We start from the raw sequence: 23,498 nt of genomic DNA, 5'->3' as shown, positions 1-23,498 counted from the left end.
CCAGGTCCAGAGTATGGCTGTGGTTAAGGATTGGCCCAGTAGAAAGCCCCTTGGTAATAACCAGGTCCAGAGTATGGCTGTGGTTATGGGTGGGCCCAGTAGAAAGCCCCTTGGTAATAACCAGGTCCAGAGTATGGCTGTGGTTATGGGTGGGCCCAGTAGAAAGCCCCTTGGTAATAACCAGGTCCAGAGTATGGCTGTGGTTATGGGTGGGCCCAGTAGAAAGCCCCTTGGTAATAACCAGGTCCAGAGTATGGCTGTGGTTAAGGATTGGCCCAGTAGAAAGCCCCTTGGTAATTACCAGGTCCAGAGTATGGCTGTGGTTAAAGATGGGCCCAGTAGAAAGCCCCTTGGTATTAACCAGGACCAGAGTATGGCTGTGGTTGTGGGTGGGCCCAGTAGAAAGCCCCTTGGTAATAACCAGGTCCAGAGTATGGCTGTGGTTATGGGTGGGCCCAGTAGAAAGCCCCTTGGTAATAACCAGGTCCAGAGTATGGCTGTGGTTATGGGTGGGCCCAGTAGAAAGCCCCTTGGTAATAACCAGGTCCAGAGTATGGCTGTGGTTATGGGTGGGCCCAGTAGAAAGCCCCTTGGTAATTACCAGGTCCAGAGTATGGCTGTGGTTGTGGGTGGGCCCAGCAGGTAGCCTAGTGGTTAGAGTGTAGGGGGGGCAGGTAGCCTAGTCGTTAGTGTAGGGCCAGTAACTGAAAGGTTGCAAGTTCGAATCCCCGAGCTGACAAGGTACAAATCTGTTGTTCTGCCCCTGAACAAGGCAGTTAACCCACTGTTCCTAGGCCGTCATTGAAAATAAGAATTTGTTCTGACTTGCCTAGTTAAATAAAGGTAAAAAATTAAATATAGTGCACTAGTTTTGACCAGAGACCAACGGGAATAGTGTGCCATTTTGGAACACAGTTTTTGTGACTCACAGTTTGACGAGGGACTTTAAGCTCTTAAAGGTGTTGTTGGGGAGCTCCTTAATCCGGTTGTTAGAGAGGTCTCTAAAAAAACAGGCAGAGTAAAGAAGAGAGCCACGGGAGAGAGAGAAGGAGGGGGGCGAGAGAGAGAGAAGAGAGAAGAGAAAAACAGATTTAAAATAAACGAAAGGTGAAATTGGATGAAATAGCAGAAATCCCCATACACTTCTCCCTCCTTGCAGCGTTTTACTATTTAATTAAAATAGTACACGTTTCAAGCTACTGAGTTTCATCCATTGGGAATGTATCCTTTTTTTCTCAGTTTATAACAGAATGACATGTCAGTGTATCAGAGCTGCATCCCAAATGAGCCCTTTTCCGTATATAGTGCACTATATTTTACCAAGGCCCATAGAGCTCTGTTCAACAGTAACACACTATAAAGAGAACAGGCGGCCATTTGGGACGGAAACCCAGAATGTCTGAATGAGGGAATGATTTCTACTCACAGTTCTTCCAGCAACACCAGAGTCTGAAAAGAGTGTACAGGAAGAGTATGAATCCTGTTGTTCATCAGGAGGCTAACGGGGAGAGAGAATTACTATAGTTTAATGGTTTCCACTACTTATTTATCACACACACACACACACACACACGCACACACACACACACACACACACACACACACACACACACACACACACACACACACACACACACACACACACACACACACACACCTCAGTGAGTGAATGTCGGAGTCACAACCACCAAATGAAAAACTTCCAGACAGTCCCACAGGCACAGAGAGGCAGAAACTCTACTACTTACACCTCCCCCATATCTTACCACCCCTCCCCCACACATCTTACTACACCTCCCCCACACATCTTACCAAACCTCCCCCCCACATCTTACCACACCTCCCCCCACATCTTACCACACCTCCCCCATATCTTACTACACCTCCCCCATATCTTACCACACCTCCCCCACATCTTACCACAACCTCCCCCCACATCTTACCACACCTCCCCCATATCTTACTACACCTCCCCCATATCTTACCACACCTCCCCCACATCTTACCACACCTCCCCCCACATCTTACCACACCTCCCCCATATCTTACCACACCTCCCCCACATCTTACCACACCTCCCCCACATCTTACCACACCTCACCCCACATCTTACCACATCTCCCACATCTTACTACACCTCCCCCACATCTTACTACACCTCCCCCACATCTTACCACACCTCCCCCCCACATCTTACCACATCTCCCCCCACATCTTACCACACCTCCCCCATATCTTACCACACCTCCCCCCCACATCTTACCACACCTCCCCCCCACATCTTACCACACCTCCCCCCCACATCTTACCACATCTCCCCCCACATCTTACCACACCTCCCCCCCACATCTTACCACACCTCCCCCCCACATCTTACCACACCTCCCCCACATCTTACCACACCTCCCCCATATCTTACCACACCTCCCCCCATCTTACCACACCTCCCCCATATCTTAACACACCTCCCCCACATCTTACCACATCTCCCCCCACATCTTACCACACCTCCCCCACATCTTACTACACCTCCCCCACATCTTACCACACCCCCCCACATCTTATCACACCCTCCCCCACATCTTACCACACCTTCCCCCACATCTTACCACCCCCCCATCTTACCACACCTCCCCCCCACATCTTACCACACCTCCCCCCCACATCTTACCACACCTCCCCCAATCTTACCACATCTCCCCCCATCTTACCAAACCTCCCCCATATCTTACCACACCTCCCCCCACATCTTACCAAACCTCCCCCACATCTTACCACACCTCCTCCCAATCTTACCACACCTCCCCCCACATCTTACCACACCTCCCCACACCTCCCCCATATCTTACCACATCTCCCCCATCCTACCACATCTCCCCCATATCTTACCACACCTCCCCCACATCCTACCACACCTCCCCCCAATCTTACTACACCTCCCCCCACATCTTACCACACCTCCCCCCACATCTTACCACACCTCCCCCACTCTTACCACCCCCCCTCTTACCACCCTCCCCCACATCTTACCACACCTCCCCCCCACATCTTACCACACCTCCCCCCCACATCTTACCACACCCCCCCTCCCCCCCCCCATCACCCCTCCCCCTTCACCACCCCCCCACCTCCCCCCCCCCCAATCTTACCAAACCTCCCCCACATCTTACCACATCTCCCCCCATCTTACCAAACCTCCCCATATCTTACCACACCCCTCCCCCACATCTTACCACACCTCCCTCCCACATCTTACCACACCTCCCCCACATCTTACCACACCTCCCCCACATCTTACCACACTCCCCCATCCTACCACATCTCCCCCATATCTTACCCCACCTCCCCCACATCTTACCACACCTCCCCCACATCTTACCACACCTCCCTCCCATCTCCTACCACACCTCCCCTCACATCTTGATTTTTTTGTCATTTCCGGTCACAGCTTGTAGACTTGTTTACGTGCTGCTGTGCGTTTTGTGGCCAACCTTACTTTGCTACTTTACGGTTTCTACTTTTTAATGACCGTTTATACTTTTTTAGTTTTTCCATCCCTCAACTTTTTTCATTCAACTTTTTCACCCCAGACTCTTTATCTGGACGTGGTTCGTCAGGACCTCCACCAGCCGAAGCTAAGTAGTAACATTAACATGATGCCTTCTAATTGCAGTCGCTGTACTCATAATATACTGGAGAACAATCGCCTTATGGCGAGGATAGCCGTGCTGGAAGCCCAACTTCAGACGCAGTCGTTAGGGAAGGGCAATTTAAGTGTAGGAAAGGATGAAACAGCATCTGTGCCACCAGTACGTACAGATAGTAACGTTAGTATAAATCCCCTCGCACGGTCCCCGCAGCCGGACAACTTTCTCATGGCTTCTGGAAGGAAATGCTGTAGGAAAGGTCAACCGATGATGCTCATTCAGCCGACAGAAACTTTCAACCGGTTCTCCCCATTAAGCAGCGAGTCGGAGTCAGAGGCCGAGCCTTCTCTGGTCTCTACTCCTCCCGTTACGGGGTCTGAGACGTCGAAGCCTCCCACCATTAGCTCTGACAAATTGAAAACCCTAGTCATTGGCGACTCCATTACCCGCAGTATTAGACTTAAAACGAATCATCCAGCGACCATACACTGTTTACCGGGGGGCAGGGCTACCGACGTTAAGGCTAATCTGAAGATGGTGCTGGCTAAGGCTAAAACTGGTGAGTGTAGAGAGTATAGGGATATTGTTATCCACGTCGGCACCAACGATGTTAGGATGAAACAGTCAGAGGTCACCAAGCGCAACATAGCATTCAGCGTGTAAATCAGCTAGAAAGATGTGTCGGCATCGAGTAATTGTTTCTGGCCCCCTCCCAGTTAGGGGGAGTGATGAGCTCTACCGCAGAGTCTCACAACTCAATCGCTGGTTGAAAACTGTTTTCTGCCGCTCCCAAAAGATAGAATTTGTAGATAATTGGCCCTCTTTCTGGGACTCACCCATAAACAAGGCCAAGCTTGGCCTTGTGAGGAGTGACGGACTCCATCCTAGCTGGAGGGGTGCTCTCATCTTATCTACGAACATAGACAGGGCTCTAACTCCTCTAGCTCCACAATGAAATAGGGTGCAGGCCAGGCAGAAGGCTGTTAGCCAGCCTGCCAGCTTAGCGGAGTCTGCCACTAGCACAGTCAGTGTAGTCAGCTCAGCTATGCCCATTGAGACCCTGTCTGTGCCTCGATCTAGGTTGGGAAAAACTAAACATGGCGGTGTTCGCCTTAGCAATCTCACTGGAATAAAGACCTCCTCCATTCCTGCCATTATTGAAAGAGATTGTGATGCCTCACATCTCAAAATGGGGCTACTTAATGATACATCCCTCACTTTGTCACGAATTCCGCTGAAGTCGGCTCCTCTCCTTGTTCGGGCGACGTTCGGCCGTCGACGTCACCAGCTTTCTAGCCATCGCCGCTCCATTTTTTAATTGTTCCATTTGTTTTGTCTTGTTCCCTGCACACCTGGTTTACATTCCCCAATCACACTACAGGTATTTATTCCTCTGTTCCCCTCCATGTCTTTGTGTGAAATTGTTTCGTGTTACATGTTTGAGGTTACGCGCCAGGCTGGTGTTAATGATCCGTCTTATTGCACGAAGTATATTTATTTGATATCATTAGCTTTTGTGATTGTGTTTTGCGCTCTGCACTTTTGCTATTGTGGCTGGAGGTTTTGACGCAGTTGCGTCCGTCTGCTGTTTTCTCCTGCCTCAATAAAGTGTGCGCCTGTTCACAACTCTCTGCTCTCCTGCACCTGACTTCGCTACCAGTACACACCACCTTGACACACTCCCAAGGCAGTTATAGTCACTATACAAACACACCTCGCCCACATACACTATATACACAAAAGTATGTGGACACCCATTCAAATTAGTGGATTTCGGCTATTTCAGTCACACACGTTGCTGACAGGTGTATAAAATCGAGCACACAGCCATGCAATCTCCATAGACAAACACGTGGCAGTAAAATGGCCTGTACTGAAGAGCTCAGGGACTTTCAATGTGGCACCGTCGTATGATGACATCACGTTTGTCAAATTTCGGCCCTGCTAGAGCTTCCCCGGTTATTGTGAAGTGGAAACGTCTACGAGCAACAAAGGCTCAGCCTCGAAGTGGTAGAACACGCAAGCTCACAGAACGGAACCGACGAGTGCTGTAGCAAGTATCGCTGACACATCGTCTGTCCTCGGTTGCAACACTCACTACCAAGTTCCAAACTGTTCGTCAGGAGCTTTATGAAATGGGTTTCCATGGCCGAGCTGCTGCACACAAGTCGAAGATCACCATCTGCAATGCCAAGCGTTGGCTGGAGTGGTGTAAAACTCGACGTCATTGGACTCTGGAGCAGTGGAAACGTGTTCTCTGGAGTGATAAATCATGCTACACCAACAGATGCCAGGAGAACGCTGCCTGCCCTAATGCATAGTGCCAACTGTAAAGTTTGGTGGAGGAGGAATAATGGTCTGGGGCTGTTTGTCATGGTTTGGGGTAGGCCCCTTAGTTCCAGTGAAGGGAAATCTTAACGCTACAGCATACAATGACATTCTAGATGATTCTGTGCTTCCAACTTTGTGGCAACAGTTTGGGTAAGGCCCTATCCTGTTTCAGCACAACAGTCGCCCTGTGCACAAAGGTTCATACAGAAATGGTTTGTTGAGATCTTTGTGAAAGAACTTGACTGGCCTGCACAGAGCCCTGACCTCAAGCCCATCGAACACCTTTGGGAGTGATGACCAACTCAATATGAATCCCCGATATTAGTGCCATGATTTTGGAATGAGATATTTGACGAGCAGGTGTCCACATACTTTTGGTCATGTTGTGTATGTATATCAATGAATTGGTGAGGACTCTAGAACAGTCTGCAGCACCTGACCTCAACCTAGTAATCTCTGAAATAAAATGTTTACTGTTTTCTGATGATCTGGTGCTTCTGTCCCCAACCAAGTAGGGCATACTAGATAATAGTAATAGCACCTAGATAATTTACACAGATTCTATCAGACTTGGGCCCTGACAGTGAAATTAGTAAGGCAAAAATAATGGTGTTCATTCCCAAAAAAGGTCCAGTTGCCAGGACAACAAATTCAAATTCCATCTAGAAACTGTTGCCCTGGAGCACACAAAAAATTATATGTACCTCGGCCTAAACATCAGCGCCACAGGTAACTTCCAAAAAGCTGTGAACGATCTGAGAGACAAGGAAAGAAGGGCATTCTATGCCATCAAAAGGCAGGTAAAAATTTCACATCCCAATTCGGATCTTGCTAAAATACTTGAATCAGTTATAGAACCCATTGCCCTTTATGGTTGTGAGATCTGGGGTCCGCTCACCAACCAAGAATTCACAAAATGGGACAAACACCAAATTTAGACTGCGTGCAGAAATCTGCAAAAATATCCTGTGTACAACTTAAAACACCAAATAATCTATGCATAACTGAATTAGAACGATTCCCACTAATTATCCAAATCCAGAAAAGAGCAATTCTTTAACCACCTAAAAATAAGATTCTCAAACCTTACATAACAAAGCCCACACTACAGAGAGATTCCCCATGAGAAGAGTCCCCTCTGCCAGCTGGTATGAGGACTCAGCAACACAAACAGACCCCACAGAGCCCCAGGACAGCAACACAAACAGACCCCACAGAGCCCCAGGACAGCAACACAAACAGACCCCACAGAGCCCCAGGACAGCAACACAAACAGACCCCACAGAGCCCCAGGACAGCAACACAATTAGACCCCACAGAGCCCCAGGACAGCAACACAATTAGACCCCACAGAGCCCCAGGACAGCAACACTATTTGACCCCACAGAGCCCCAGGAAAGCAACACAAACAGACCCCACAGAGCCACAGGACAGCAACACTATTAGACCCCACAGAGTCCCAGGACAGCAACACAATTAGACCCAACCAAATCATGAGAAAACAAAAAGATAATTACTTGACATATTGGAAAGAAATAACAAAAAAAACAGAGCAAACTAGAATGCTATTTGGCCCTAAACAGAGAGGACACAGTGGCAGAATACCTGACCAGTGTGACTGACCCCAAATTAAGGAAAGCTTTGACTATGTACAGACTCAGTGAGCATAGCATTGCCATCATGAAAAAACACTATTGGCAGACCTAGCTCTCAAGAGAAGACAGGCTTTGTGCCCAAGCACTTCCTGTCCTCCTGCCAAATATATGACCATATTAGAGACACAGTAGTTCCCTCAGATTACGCAGATACACAAAGAATTTGAAAACAAACCCAATGTTGATTAACTCCCATATCCACTGGGTGTAATCGTAAAAGCCTTGGTTTCATGCATGTTAACATCAGAAGCCTCCTCCCTAAGTTTGTTTTATTAACTGCTTTAGCACACTCTGCCAACCCGGATGTCCTAGACGTGTCTTAATCCTGGTTTAGGAAGGCCACCAAAAATTCAGAAATGTCCATCCCCAACTACAACATTTTCCGTCAAGATTGAACTGCTAAAGGGGGCGGAGTTGCAATCTACCCCAGAGATAGCCTGCAGAGTTCTGTCATACTATCCAGGTCTGTACCCAAACAGTTCGAGCTTCTACTTTTAAAAATCCATCTCTCCAGAAATAAGTCTCTCACTGTTGCCACTTGTTATAGACCCCCCTCAGCTCCCAGCTGTGCCCTGGACACCATATGTGAATTGATTGTCCCCATCTATCTTCAGAGTTCGTACTGTTAGGTGACCTAAACTGGGATATGCTTAACACCCCGGCCGTCCTACAATCTAAGCTAGATGCCCTCAATCTTACACAAATTATCAAGGAACCTACCAGGTACAACCCTAAATCTGTAAACATGTGCACCCTCACAGATATCATCCTGACCAACTTGCCCTCTAAATACACCTCTGCTGTTTTCAACCAGGATCAACCAGCAATCACCACCTCATTGCCTACGTCCGTTATGGGTCCACGGTCAAAAGACCACCCCTCATCCCTGTCAAACGCTCCCTAAAACACTTCTGCGAGCAGGCCTTTCTAATCGAACTGGCCCGGGTATCCTGGAAGGATATTGACCTCATCCTGTCAGTAGAGGATTCCTGGTTGTTCTTTAAAAGTGCTTTCCTCACCATCTTAAATATGCTTGCCACTTTCAAAAAATGTAGAACTAAGAACAGATATAGCCCTTGGTTCACTCCAGACTTGACTGCCCTTGACCAGCACAAAAACATCCCATGGCGTACTGCACTAGCATTGAATAGTCCCCGCGATATGCAACTTTTCAGGGAAGTCAGGAACCAATATACACAGTCAGTCAGGAAAGCAAAGGCTAGCTTTTTCAAACAGAAATGTGCTTCCTGCAGCACTAATTCCAAAAGTTTTGGGACACTGTAAAGTCCATGGAGAATAAAAGCACCTCCTCTCAGCTGCCCACTGCACTGAGGCTAGGAAACACTGTCACCGCTGATAAATCCACGATAATTGAGAATTTCAATAAGCATTCCTCTACGGCTGGCCATGCTTTCCACCTGGCTACCCCAACCCCGGCCAACACCCTCTGCACCCCCCGCAGCAACTGGCCCAAGTCCCCCCTGCTTCTCCTTCACCCAAATCCAGACAGCTGAGAGAGCTGCAAAATCTGGATTCCTACAAATCAGCTGGGCAAGACAATCTGGACCCACTCTTCCTAAAATTATCCACCGCCATTGTTGCAACCCCTCATGCTAGTCTGTTCAATCTCTCTTTCATATCGTCTGAGATTCCTAAAGATTGGAAAGCGGCCGCTGTCATCCCCCTCTTCAAAGGGGGAGACACTCTAGACTCAAACTGCTACAGACATATATCTGTCCTGCCCTGCCTTTCTAAAGTCTTCGAAAACCAAGAAAACAAACAGATCCCCGACCATTTCGAATCCCAACGTACCTTTTCCGCTATGCAATCCAGTTTCCGAGCTGGTCACGGGTGCACTTCAGCCACGCTCAAGGTCCTAAACAATATCATAACCGCCATCGACAAAAGACAGTACTGTGCAGCTGTCTTCATCGACCTGGCCAAGGCTTTCGACTCTGTCAATCATCGTATTCTTATCGGCAGACTCAACAGCCTTGGTTTCTCAAATGACTGCCTCGTCTGGTTCACTAACTACTTCTCAGACAGAGTTCAGTGTGTCAAATCGGAGGGCCTGTTGTCTGAACCTCTGGCAGTCTCCATGGGGGTGCCACAGGGTTCAATTCTTGGGCCGACTCTTTTCTCTGTTTATATCAATGATGTCGCTCTTGCTGCAGGTGTTTCTCTGATCCACCTCTACGCAGATGACACCCTTCTGTATACATCTGGCCCTTCTTTGGACACTGCTAACAAACCTCCAAACGAGCTTCAATGCCATACAATACTCCTTCCGTGGCCTCAACTGCTCTTAAATGCAAGTAAAACCAAATGCATGCTCTTCAACCGATCGCTGCCCGCACGCGCCCGTCCGACTAGCATCACTTCTCTGGACGGTTCTGACTTAGAATATGTGGACAACTATAAATACCTAGGTGTCTGGTTAGACTGTAAACTCTCCTTCCAGACCCACATTAAGCATCTCCAATCCAAAATGAAATCTAGACTCGTCTTCCAATTTCGCAACAAAGCATCCTTCACTCATGCTGCCAAACATACCCTCGTAAAACTGACTATCCTACCGATCCTTGACTTCAGCGATGTCATTTACAAAATAGCTTCCAACACTCTACTCAGCAATTTGGATGCAGTCTATCACAGTGCCATCTGTTTTGTCACCAAAGCCCCGTATGGCTCAGTTGGTAGAGCATGGTGAATGCAATGCCAGGGTTGTGGGTTCAATTCCCATGGGAGACCAGTATGGAGAAAAAAATGTATGAAATGTATGCATTCACTACTGTAAGTTGCTCTGGATAAGAGCGTCTGCTAAATGACTAAAATGTAAAATTTACTACCCACCACTGCAACCTGTATGCTCTCGTTGGCTGGCCCTCGCTACATATCTGTCACCAAACCCACTGGCTCCAGGTCATCTATAAGTCTTTGCTAGGTAAAGCTCCACCTCAGCTCACTGGTCACCATAGCAACACCCACTCCAGCAGGTATATTTCTCTCGCCAACACCTACTTTGGCCGCCTTTCCTTCCAGTTCTTTACTGCCAATGACTGGAACGAAATGCAAAAATCACTGAAGTTGGAGACTTATATTTCCCTCACTAACTTTAAGCATCAGCTGTCAGAGCAGCTTACTGATCACTGCAGCTGTACACAGCCCATCTGTAAATCCAGCTATCTACATATTGTTTTTGTTTTTCTGCTCTTTTGCACCCCAGTATCTCTACTTGCACATACTCATCTGCACATCTATCACTCCAGTGTTAATTTCTAAATTGTAATTACTTCACCACTATTAAAGGAGAGGCGCACACTCTAGAAGATACAAAAATCTTTATGTCCAACATTTCGACAAGCTGTCTTCATCAGGATATAATCAGGGTATTTAGCGAGAGAGAGAGAGAGAGAGAGAGAGAGAGAGAGAGAGAGAGAGAGAGAGAGAGACAGAGAGAGACAGAGAGAGAGACAGAGAGAGACAGAGAGAGAGACAGAAAGAGACAGAAAGACAGAGTAAGACAGAGAGAGAGAGAGAGAGAGACAGAGTAGAGACAGAGAGAGAGAGCGAGAGCGCGAGAGAGAGCGAGAGAGAGAGAGAGCGAGAGAGCGCAGAGCAGAGAGACAGAGAGACAGACAGACAGACAGACAGACAGACAGACAGACAGACAGACAGACAGACAGACAGACACAGACAGACAGACAGACAGACAGACAGATAGATATACAGATAGGATGGAGAGATAGCCCTGTTTAGGGCTATTTGGCCATAAACAGAGAGTACACAGTGGCAGAATGACTGACCCAAACTTAAGGAAACCTTTGACTATATACAGACTCAGTGAGCATAGCCTTGCTATTGAGAAAGGCCGCCGTAGGCAGACATGGATCTCAAGAGAAGACAGGCTATGTGCAACACTGCCCACAAAATGAGGTGGAAACTGAGCTGCACTTCCTAACCTCCTGCCAAATGTATGACCATATTAGAGACACATATTTCCCTCAGATTACACAGATCCACAAAGAATTTGAAAACAAACCCGATTTTGATAAACTCCCATATCTATTGGGTGAAATACCACAGTGTTCCATCACAGCAGTAAGATTTGTGACCTGTTGCCACAAGAAAAGGGCAACCAGTGAAGAACAAACACCATTGTAAATACAACCCATATTTATGCTTATTTATTTTCCGTTTTGTACTTTAACCATTTATACATCGTTAAAAACACTGTATATAGACATAATATGACATTTGTAATGTCTTTATTCTTTTGAAACTTCTGTATGTTAAATGTTTACTGTTCATTTTTATTGTTTATTTCACTTTTGTATATTATCTACCTCACTTGCTTTGGCGATGTTAACACATGATTTCCATGGCAATAAAGCCCCTTGAATTGAATTGATAGATAGACAGATAACTTCCACAAAGCTGTGATCTGAGAGACAAGGCAAAAGGAACATAAAATTCGACATACCAATTAGGATCTGGCTAAAAATACTTGAATCAGTTATAGAACCCATTGCCCTTTATGTTTGTGAGGTCTGGGGTCCGCTCACCAACCAAGAGTTCACAAAATGGGACAAACTCCAAATTGCGACTCTGGATGCAGATTTTTGCAAAAATGTCCTCTGTGTACAACGTAGAACACCAAATAATGCATGCAGAGCAGAATTTCGCCGATACCCGCAATTATCAAAATCCAGAAAAGAGCCGTTAAATTCTACAACCACCTAAAGGGAAGCGATTTCCAAACCTTTCATAACAAAGCAATCACCTACAGAGAGATGAACCTGGAGAAGAGTCAACTAAGCAAGCTGGTCCTGGGGCTCTGTTCACAAACACAAACAGACCCCCACAGAGCTTCAGGACAGCAACACAATTAGACCCAACCAAATCATGAGAAAACAAAAAGATAATTACTTGACACATTGGAAAGAATTAACAAAAAAACAGAGCAAACTAGAATGCTATTTGGCCCTAAATAGAGAGTACACAGTGGCAGAATACGTGACCACTGTGACTGATCCAAACTTAAGGAAAGCTTTGACTATATACAGACTCAGTGAGCATAGCCTTGCTATTGAGAAAGGCCACCGTAGGCAGACCTGGCTCTCAAGAGAAGACAGGCTATGTGCAACACTGCCCACAAAATGAGGTGGAAACTGAGCTGCACTTCCTAACCTCCTGCCAAATGTATGACCATATTAGAGACACATATTTCCCTCAGATTACACAGATCCACAAAGAATTAGAAAAAAATCTAATTTTGATAAACTCCCATATCTACTGGGTGAAATACCACAGTGTGCCATCACAGCAGCAAGATTTGTGACCTGTTGCCACAAGAAAAGGTCAACCAGTGAAGAACAAACACCAGTGTAAATACAACCCATATTTGGGATGAATTGTAAATACAACCCACACGCCTTTGGGATGAATTGGAACGCCGACTGCCTAATCGCCCAACATCAGTGCTCGACCTTACTAATGCTCTTGTGGCTAAATAGAACCAAGTCCCCGTAGCAAAGGGAGGACCAACACCATATTAATGCCTATGATTTTGGAATGAGATGTTCGACGAGCAGGTGTCCACATACTTTTGATAAAGTAGTGTATGTTTAGCAGATGTTATTGCGGGTGTAGAGAAATGCTTGTGTTCCTAGCTCCAACAGTGCAGTAATATCAAACAAAACACAACAATACACACAAATCTAAAAAGTATAGAATTAAGAATTACATAACTATTAGGATGAGCAATGTCAGAATCACTAGTATAAAATATACACTGCTCAAAAAAATAAAGGGAACACTTAAAGAACACAATGTAACTCCAAGTCAATTACACTTCTGTGAAATCAAACTGTCCACTTAGGAAGCAACACTGATTGACAATAAATTTCACATGCTGTTGTGCAAATGGAATAGACAACAGGTGGAAATTATAGGCAATTAGCAAGACACCCCCAATAAAGGAGTGGTTCTGCAGGTGGGGACCACAGACCACTTCTCAGTTCCTATGCTTCCTGGCTGATGTTTTGGTCACTTTTGAATGCTGGCGGTGCTTTCACTCTAGTGGTAGCATGAGACGGAGTCTACAACCCACACAAGTGGCTCAGGTAGTGCAGCTCATCCAGGATGGCACATCAATGCGAGCTGTGGCAAGAAGGTTTGCTGTGTCTGTCAGCGTAGTGTCCAGAGCATGGAGGCGCTACCAGGAGACAGGCCAGTACATCAGGAGACGTGGAGGAGGCCGTAGGAGGGCAACAACCCAGCAGCAGGACCACTACCTCCGCCTTTGTGCAAGGAGGAGCAGGAGAAGCACTGCCAGAGCCCTGCAAAATGACCTCCAGCAGGCCACAAATGTGCATGTGTCTGCTCAAACGGTCAGAAACAGACTCCATGAGGGTGGTATGAGGGCCCGACGTCCACAGGTGGGGGTTGTGCTTACAGCCCAACACCGTGGAGGACGTTTGGCATTTGCCAGAGAACACCAAGATTGGCAAATTCGTCACTGGCGCCCTGTGCTCTTCACAGATGAAGCAGGTTTACACTGAGCACATGTGACAGACGTGACAGAGTCTGGAGACGCCGTGGAGAACGTTCTGCTGCCTGCAACATCCTCCAGCATGACCGGTTTGGCGGTGGGTCAGTCATGGTGTGGGGTGGCATTTCTTTGGGGGGCCGCACAGCCCTCCATGTGCTCGCCAGAGGTAGCCTGACTGCCATTAGGTACCAAGATGAGATCCTCAGACCCCTTGTGAGACCATATGCTGGTGCGGTTGGCCCTGGGTTCCTCCTAATGCAAGACAATGCTAGACCTCATGTGGCTGGAGTGTGTCAGCAGTTCCTGCAAGAGGAAGGCATTGATGCTATGGACTGGCCCGCCCGTTCCCCAGACCTGAATCCAATTGAGCACATCTGGGACATCATGTCTCGCTCCATCCACCAATGCCATGTTGCACCACAGACTGTCCAGGAGTTGGCGGATGCTTTAGTCCAGGTCTGGGAGGAGATCCCTCAGGAGACCATCCGCCACCTCATCAGGAGCATGCCCAGGCATTGTAGGGAGGTCATACAGGCACGTGGAGGCCACACACACTACTGAGCCTCATTTTGACTTGTTTTAAGGACATTACATCAAAGTTGGATCAGCCTGTAGTGTGATTTTCCACTTTCATTTTGAGTGTGACTCCAAATCCAGACCTCCATGGGTTGATAAATTGGATTTCCATTGAATATTTTTGTGTGATTTTGTTGTCAGCACATTCAACTATGTAAAGAAAAAAGTATTTAATAAGATTATTTCATTCATTCAGATCTAGGATGTGTTATTTTAGTGTTCCCTTTATTTTTTTGAGCAGTATATATATATATATATATATATATATATATATATATATATATATATATATAAAAGACATGGAGACATGATCTGATTTGCCGAAGGGAGGGCGGGGGAGGGCTTTGTAGGGCTTTGGTCTAGAGTTTTTTAAAGTGCAAGTACTGGAAGCGATATGTTGATAGAACTTCGGTTGTGTTTTCCTCAAACTTGCTTTGTTAAAATCCCCAGATACAATAAATGCGTCCTCAGGATATGTGGTTCCCAGTTTTCACAAAGTCCAGTGTCGTTCCTTGAGAGCTGTTGTGGTATTGGCTTGAGGGGGAATATATACGGCTGTGACAATTACCAAAGAGAATTCTCCAGGGATGTAATGCGGTCTGCATTTTATTGTGAGGTTTTCTAGGTAGGGTGAACAAAAGGACTTGAGTTCCTGTACATTACCTCAATTACAGTAGTTAATCATGAAACATACACTACTTTCAAAAGTTTGGGGTCACTTAGAAATGTCCTTTTTATTTTATTTTTATTTTATTTTACCCCTTTTCTCTCCCCAATTTCGTGATTTCCAATTGGTAGTAGTTACAGTCTTGTCTCATCGCTGCAACTCCCGTACGGACTCTGGAGAAGCGAAGGTCAAGAGCCATGCGTCCTCCGAAACATAACCCAACCGCACTGCTTCTTGACACAATGCATATCCAACCCAGAAGCCAGCCGCACCAATGTGTCGGAGGAAACACTGAACACCTGGCGATCTAGTCAGCGTGCACTGCATCCACAGGAATCACTAGTGCGCGATGAGACAAGGATATTCTTGCAGGCCAAACCCTCCCTAACCCGGACGACGCTGGGCCAATTGTGCGTCGCCCCATGGGCCTCCCGGTCGCGGCCGGCTGCAACAGAACCTGGGCTCAAACCCAGAAATCTCTGGTGGCACTGCGACGCAGTGCCTTAGACCACTGCGCCACCCGGGAGGCCCCTCAAGAAATGTCATTTTCTTTATATAGAAAAGCACATTTTTGTCCATGAAAATGACACCAAAATGATCAGAAATACAGTGTAGATATTGTTAAGGTTGTAAATGACTATTGTAGCTGGAAATGGCTGATTTTTAATGGAATATCTACATAGGCGTACAGAGGCCCATTATCAGCAACCATCACTCCTGTGTTCCAATGGCACGTTGTGTTAGCTAATCCAAGTTTATCACTTTAAAAGGCTAATTGATCATTAGAAAACCCTTTTGCAATTATGTTAGCACAGCTGCAAACTGTTGTTCTGATTAAAGAAGCAATAAAACTGGCCTTCTTTAGACTAGTTGAGTATCTGGAGAATCAGCATTTGTGGGTTAGATTACAGGCTCAAAATGGCCAGAAACAAAGAACTTTCTTCTGAAACTCGTCAGTCTATTCTTGTTTTGAGAAATGAAGGCTGATGTCTATCGGCGCCAACTGGATGGATACTCAGATGGGAAGATACATATATATATATACTCACACCCAGCTGAGGTTAGGTGTGTGGTGACAGAGGCTGGGCTGGGGTAGCTGCACGAGAGACGTATTCACCATGGAACTGGGGAGAGAGAGAGAACACGCTGTTGTTTAGAGAATATACACACACAGACACACATGGATGGACGGACACACACACACACACACACACCCACAGATGGAGGGGCACACACACACACGGACTCACACACACACACACACAACTCTGGGACCTCCTTCAGGAAGACCCACACCTGGGAGCCATATTTGGAGAGAAAAGAAGAGCACAAAGACACACTCCTACACACTCAGAAAAAAAGGCTTCCAAAAGGGTTCTTTGGCTGTCCCCGTTGGAGAATCCTTTTTGGTTCCAGAGAGAGAGAGAACCCTTTTTAGGTTTCATGTGGAACCCTCGTTGGAAAGGGTCCTACGTGGAACCCAAAAGACAGTGTATTTTTGGGGTATCTGTACTTTACTATTTATATTTTTGATAACTTTTACTTTACTACATTCCTAAAGAAAATATTGTACTTTTTACTCCATAGGTTTTACCTGACACCCTAAAGTACTCATTATATTTTGAATGCTTAGCAGGACAGGAAAATGGTGTAATTCACACACTTATTAAGAGAACCCCCTTGGTCATCCCTACTGCCTCTGCTCTGGATGACTCACTAAATACACATTTCATTTGTAAATGGTGTCTGGGTGTTGCAGTGTGCTCTGGCTATTCGTAAATAAAATACATTAAAAAAAATACATTAAAAAAAATCATGCCATCTGGTTTGCTCAATATAAGGAACGTGAAATGATTTCAACTTTTTTCTTTTGACACTCAAGTATATTTTAGCAATTACATTGACTTTTGATACTTAAGAATATTTAAAACCAAATACTTTTAGACTTTTACTCAAGTAGTATTTTACTGGGTGACACGATTAAATGTCTTACTCACGTCGGCCACGGCGAGCTAAGGTATCTCTTTACTTTTACTCAAGTATGACTATTGGGTACATTTTCCACTATTGAAAATAGGATTCTTCAAAAGGTTCTCCTACAGTTGAAGAAACCCTTTTAGGTTCGAGACAGCACCTTTTTTTTTCTAAGAGTGGTGCTGCCTTGGCAAGACTACAGTGTCACGTCCTGACCATGGTAAGCTGTTATTTTCTATGGTAGAGTAGGTCAGGGCATGACAGGGGGTGTTTTTCTATGTTTTGTATTTCTATGTTCAGGTTCTAGTTTTCTATTTCTATGTTGGGTTTCTTTGGGATGATCTCCAATTAGAGGCAGCTGGTCCTCGTTGTCTCTAATTGGAGATCATACTTAAGTAGGTTTTTTTTTTTTTTTTACACCTGGGTTTGTGGGATCTAGTTTTTGTATTGCTCAGTGAAGCCTGCAGAACGTGACGTTCGTGTTTTTGTATAGTGTTCTGAGTTAATAATAAATATTTTATCATGAGCACTCAACACGCGGCACCTTGGTCTACTCCTTTTGACGAGCGTCACATATAGAGATTATGTAATGATGAAGTTCAACTTGTCAAACTGTTAATCGGTGTACAGTAACAGGTGTCCAACCACCTCTCACAGTCTCATGTCAGAATTAGACGTTCATTCATGTTTCTCAAATGTCAAAATTGATCCAAACGACAAAATTTTGAAGTGTTTAAGGTTAATTTTAGGGATTAACTCAGAATGGTTGAGGTAAGGATTACGGTTTGGGATAGGCTTAAAACAAAAATATCAAAAACACCTTTCTATCACTGGATTCAAACATGCAACCTTTGGAACCAGAAGCAGATGCTTACGCCGATCCTCCATCGTTGTCCACAACACACTAGAAAAACTAAAACCTACTTGAAGGTAACAGAGCTTACTGTTACCCCTAGTGGCCGGTTTCCACATCCTCTTCCGACCGCCTCAGACATGGATGGACGTTGAATACTGACTTGTATCACGGGTGACCTGGCTGAGTATGTCACAAAACGATTTGACTACACGAACGTCAATTTCAAAGGGTAGTTCACCAACTCGAAACTAGGAACAATTCAGCCATTCATAAAACAGAAAAAACCTCCAAGGGCGCTAACTTTTTAGAAGCAGTAGTTTACTACGCCTGCCTTTGGTCATTACGACGCAAGTTTGACACCCGGTCAAGGATGGGGGACTTTCTCCGCCCAATTCGCTACGCTACTTCACTTGACTTGGGTATGGACGTAACATAAGCGCTGATTCCTTCTGCTTCTCAAAATGGACTGACAGCTAATAGATAATGGTTATTGTGGTAACACTTTATTTGGATAGTTCATCTGTAGATGCTCTACACACTATCTACAGATCAGTAACATTACAACTGTCTGCTAACCCTAACCCTAGCCCTAACCTTAACCCTTATCCTAACTATAAACTTAACCCTTATTCCAAACCTAACCCGAACCGTAACCTTAGCAAGCAGTTGATCATCAGTAGATAGTCAGTTGATTATCAGCAGATAGTCAGTTGATTATCAGTAGATAGTCAGTTGATTATCAGCAGATAGTCAGTTGATTATCAACAGATAGTCAGTTGATTATCAACAGATAGTCAGTTGATTATCAACAGATAGTCAGTTGATTATCAGCAGATAGTCAGATGATTATCAGCAGATAGTCAGTTGATTATCAGCAGATAGTCAGTTGATTATCAGCAGATAGTCAGTTGATTATCAGCAGATAGTCAGTTGATTATCAGCAGATAGTCAGTTGATCATCAGTAGATAGTCAGTTGATTATCAGTAGATAGTCAGTTGATTATCAGCAGATAGTCAGTTGATTATCAGCAGATAGTCAGTTGATTATCAGCAGATAGTCAGTTGATTATCAGCAGATAGTCAGTTGATTATCAGCAGATAGTCAGTTGATTATCAGCAGATAGTCAGTTGATTATCAGCAGATAGTCAGTTGATTATCAGCAGATAGTCAGTTGATCATCAGCAGATAGTCAGTTGATTATCAGTAGATAGTCAGTTGATTATCAGCAGATAGTCAGTTGATTATCAGCAGATAGTCAGTTGATCCTGAAGAGATAGTCAGTTGATCATCAGTAGATAGTCTGATTATCAGCAGATAGTCAGTTGATTATCAGCAGATAGTCAGATGATTATCAGCAGATAGTCAGTTGATTATCAGTAGATAGTATGACCATCTGTAGAACATCTTTTTTTTCTTTAGCTTTTTTTATTTTCTCTCTGTTTTTATCCCTCCTATCTCAATATCCCTCCTATCTCAATATCCCTCCTATCTCAATATCCCTCCTCACAACTCAATATCTCTCCTATCTCAGTATCTCTCCCCACCTCCCAGAGTCTCTCCCCACCTCTCAGTATCTCTCCCCACCTCTCAGTCTCTCTCCCCACCTCTCAGTATCTCTCCTCACCTCTCAGTATCTCTCCTCACCTCTCAGTATCTCTCCTATCTCAGTATCTCTCCCCACCTCTCAGTCTCTCTCCCCACCTCTCAGTCTCTCTCCCCACCTCTCAGTATCTCTCCTCACCTCTCAGTATCTCTCCTCACCTCTCAGTATCTCTCCTCACCTCTCAGTATCTCTCCTCACCTCTCAGTATCTCTCCTCACCTCTCAGTATCTCACCCCACCTCTCAGTATCTCTCCTATCTCAGTATCTCTCCCCACCTATCAGTGTCTCTCCCCACCTATCAGTATCTCTCCCCACCTATCAGTATCTCTCCCCACCTATCAGTATCTCCCCCCCCGCGCCCCACCTATCAGTATCTCGCCCCACCTCTCAGTCTCTCTCCTATCTCAGTATCTCTCCCCACCTCTCAGTATCTCTCCTCACCTCTCAGTATCTCTCCCCACCTCTCTGTATCTCTCCCCACCTCTCTATCTCAGTATCTCTCCCCACCTATCAGTATCTCGCCCCACCTATCAGTATCTCGCCCCACCTCTCAGTCTCTCTCCTATCTCAGTATCTCTCCCCACCTATCAGTCTCTCTCCCCACCTCTCAGTATCTCACCCCACCTCTCTGTCTCTCCCCCCTCCCCGTCTCTCCCCAGCTATCGTCTCCTCCCCACCTCTCAGTATCTCCCCCCACCTCTCTGTCTCGCTTGTCTCTCAGTCGCTCTCTCTTTCTCTGTCTGTCTCTCCATCTCCCTCTCTTTCTCTGAGATGGGGGGGATGTACCGTAGAGGATTAACTACTAATGCAATAGAGGAATGAAACAAGCCATTTGGAGAAAAAAAGGATGACACACTTGCACGCGCAAACACACACACACACACACACACACAGAGCGACAGAGAAAGAGAGAAGGACTGTGTGTGTATGTGCTACTCACAGGAACATGAGGGAGGTGAGGCCGGTGAAGGTGTCTTGGGAGATACTTTTCAAAGGGTTATGATCCAACACCCTGGAGAGAGAGAGAGACAAATACCTTACAGTACAGTTATGGAGAGAGAGAGAGACCCAAAGACCTTACAGTACAGTTATGGAGAGAGAGAGACCCAAAGACCTTACAGTACAGTTATGGAGAGAGAGAGACACCCAAAGACTTTACAGTACAGTTATGGAGAGAGAGAGAGACAAAGACCTTACAGTACAGTTATGGAGAGAGAGAGACTCAAAGACCTTACAGTACAGTTATGGAGAGAGAGACACCCAAAGACCTTACAGTACAGATATGGAGAGAGAGAGAGAGAGAGAGAGACAGCCAAAGACCTTACAGTACAGTTATGGAGAGAGAGAGACACCCAAAGACTTTACAGTACAGTTATGGAGAGAGAGAGACCCAAAGACCTTACAGTACAGTTATGGAGAGAGAGAGACACCCAAAGACCTCACAGTACAGTTATGGAGAGAGAGAGACCCAAAGACCTTACAGTACAGTTATGGAGAGAGAGAGACACCCAAAGACCTCACAGTACAGTTATGGAGAGAGAGAGAGAGAGAGAGAGAGAGAGAGACAGCCAAAGACCTTACAGTACAGTTATGGAGAGAGAGAGAGAGAGAGAGAGAGAGAGAGAGAGAGAGAGAGACAGCCAAAGACTTTACAGTACAGTTATGGAGAGAGAGAGAGACCCAAAGACCTCACAGTACAGTTATGGAGAGAGAGAGAGACACCCAAAGACCTTACAGTACAGTTATGGAGAGAGAGAGAGACACCCGAGACCGACAGAGAGAGAGAGAGAGAGAGAGAGAGAGAGAGAGAGAGAGAGAGAGAGAGAGAGAGAGAGAGAGAGAGAGAGAGAGAGAGAGAGAGAGAGAGACAAAGACTTTAAGGTACAGTTATGGAGAGAGAATACCGTATAAAGTACAATACATCGGTCTAAGGCACTGTATCGCAGTGCTTGAGTTGTCACTACAGACCCGGGTTACAGACCCGGGCTCTAGCGACTCCTTGTGGCGGGCCGGACCCCTGCAGGCTGACTTCGGTTGTTGGTTGAACGGTGTTTCCTCCGACACATTGGTGCGGCTGGCTTCCGGGGATCAGCGTTAAGGAGCGCGGTTTGGTGGGTCCTATTTCGCAGGACGCATGACCCGACCTTCGCCTCTCCCGAGCCCGTTGGAGAGCTGCAGTGATGAGACAAGATCGTAATTGCCACTTTAAGAGCGCACAGGAAGGAGGAAGCGCACCAGCTGTCAGGAAGGAGGACGTAAATATAGCTCTTCCATCTCTGTGTGGGAGCTCTTGGTTGGCGAAGCAGTTTTGACGGTGTGTGCAACTCTTTTGCACAAGTCTTGTTTGTTTTCGGCCTATTTCATTCGTAAAAGTTTTAAGTTCAGTGTTACCGCTTCACTAGGTGTCTGACACCTGTGGGGAATGTTGTTACCGCTTCACTAGGTGTCTGACACCTGTGGGGAATGTTGTTACCGCTTCACTAGGTGTCTGACACCTGTGGGGAATGTTGTTACTGAACTGGGTGTCTGACACCTGTGGGGAATGCTGTTACTGCTCCACTAGGTGTCTGACACCTGTGAGGAATGTTGTTACTGTACTAGGTGTCTGACACCTGTGGGGAATGTTGTTACTGCTCACTAGGTGTCTGACACCTGTGAGGAATGTTGTTACTGTACTAGGTGTCTGACACCTGTGGGGAATGTTGTTACTGTACTAGGTGTCTGACACCTGTGGGGAATGTTGTTACTGTACTAGGTGTCTGACACCTGTGGGGAATGTTGTTAATGAACTAGGTGTCTGACACCTGTGAGGAATGTTGTTACTGTACTAGGTGTCTGACACCTGTGGGGAATGTTGTTACTGTACTAGGTGTCTGACACCTGTGGGGAATGTTGTTACTGTACTAGGTGTCTGACACCTGTGGGGAATGTTGTTACTGAACTAGGTGTCTGACACCTGTGGGAAATGTTGTTACTGTACTAGGTGTCTGACACCTGTGGGGAATGTTGTTACTGAACTAGGTGTCTGACACCTGTGGGGAATGTTGTTACTGTACTAGGTGTCTGACACCTGTGAGGAATGTTGTTACTGAACTAGGTGTCTGACACCTGTGGGGAATGTTGTTACTGTACTAGGTGTCTGACACCTGTGGGGAATGTTGTTACTGAACTAGGTGTCTGACACCTGTGGGGAATGTTGTTACTGTACTAGGTGTCTGACACCTGTGGAGAATGTTGTTACTGTACTAGGTGTCTGACACCTGTGGGGAATGTTGTTACTGTACTAGGTGTTTGACACTCTTGCTGCTGGTGAGTCTCTGATCCACCTCTATGCAGACGACACCATTCTGTATACATCTGGCCCTTCTTTGGACACTGTGCTAACAAACCTCCAAACGAGCTTCAACACCATACAACACTCCTTCCATGGTCTCCAACTGCTTTTAACTGCTAGTAAAACCAAATTCATGTTCTTCAACCCACACCCTCCCGCCTGACTAGCATCACTACTCTGGACGGTTCTGACCGAGAATATGTGGACAACTATAAATACCTAGGTGTCTGGTTAGACTGTAAACTCTCCTTCCAGACTCATATTAAGCATCTCCAATACAGAATTAAATCTAGAATCGGCT

The 23,498-nt window shown here is 45.9% G+C and overlaps 1 protein-coding gene across 1 annotated transcript in view; it reads right to left on the bottom strand.

Moving 5' to 3' along the window:
• Positions 1-23,498, bottom strand: part of LOC106604019 (relaxin receptor 2) — a 109,487-nt gene that overhangs the window by 49,144 nt on the left and 36,845 nt on the right. The window contains exons 7-11 of the mRNA XM_082974817.1: positions 20,804-20,875; positions 16,479-16,553; positions 5,742-5,801; positions 1,427-1,513; positions 930-1,001 (exon numbers count right to left, since the gene is read on the bottom strand). Coding sequence (XP_082830943.1) covers positions 930-1,001; positions 1,427-1,513; positions 5,742-5,801; positions 16,479-16,553; positions 20,804-20,875 — 366 coding nt within the window. The remainder of the gene's footprint in view (positions 1-929; positions 1,002-1,426; positions 1,514-5,741; positions 5,802-16,478; positions 16,554-20,803; positions 20,876-23,498) is intronic.

The sequence above is a fragment of the Salmo salar genome, chromosome 04 (assembly GCF_965601325.2).
Source record: "Salmo salar chromosome 04, fSalSal1, whole genome shotgun sequence".
Lineage (NCBI taxonomy): Eukaryota > Metazoa > Chordata > Actinopteri > Salmoniformes > Salmonidae > Salmo > Salmo salar.
This window is presented reverse-complemented; position numbering and strand designations above follow the sequence as displayed.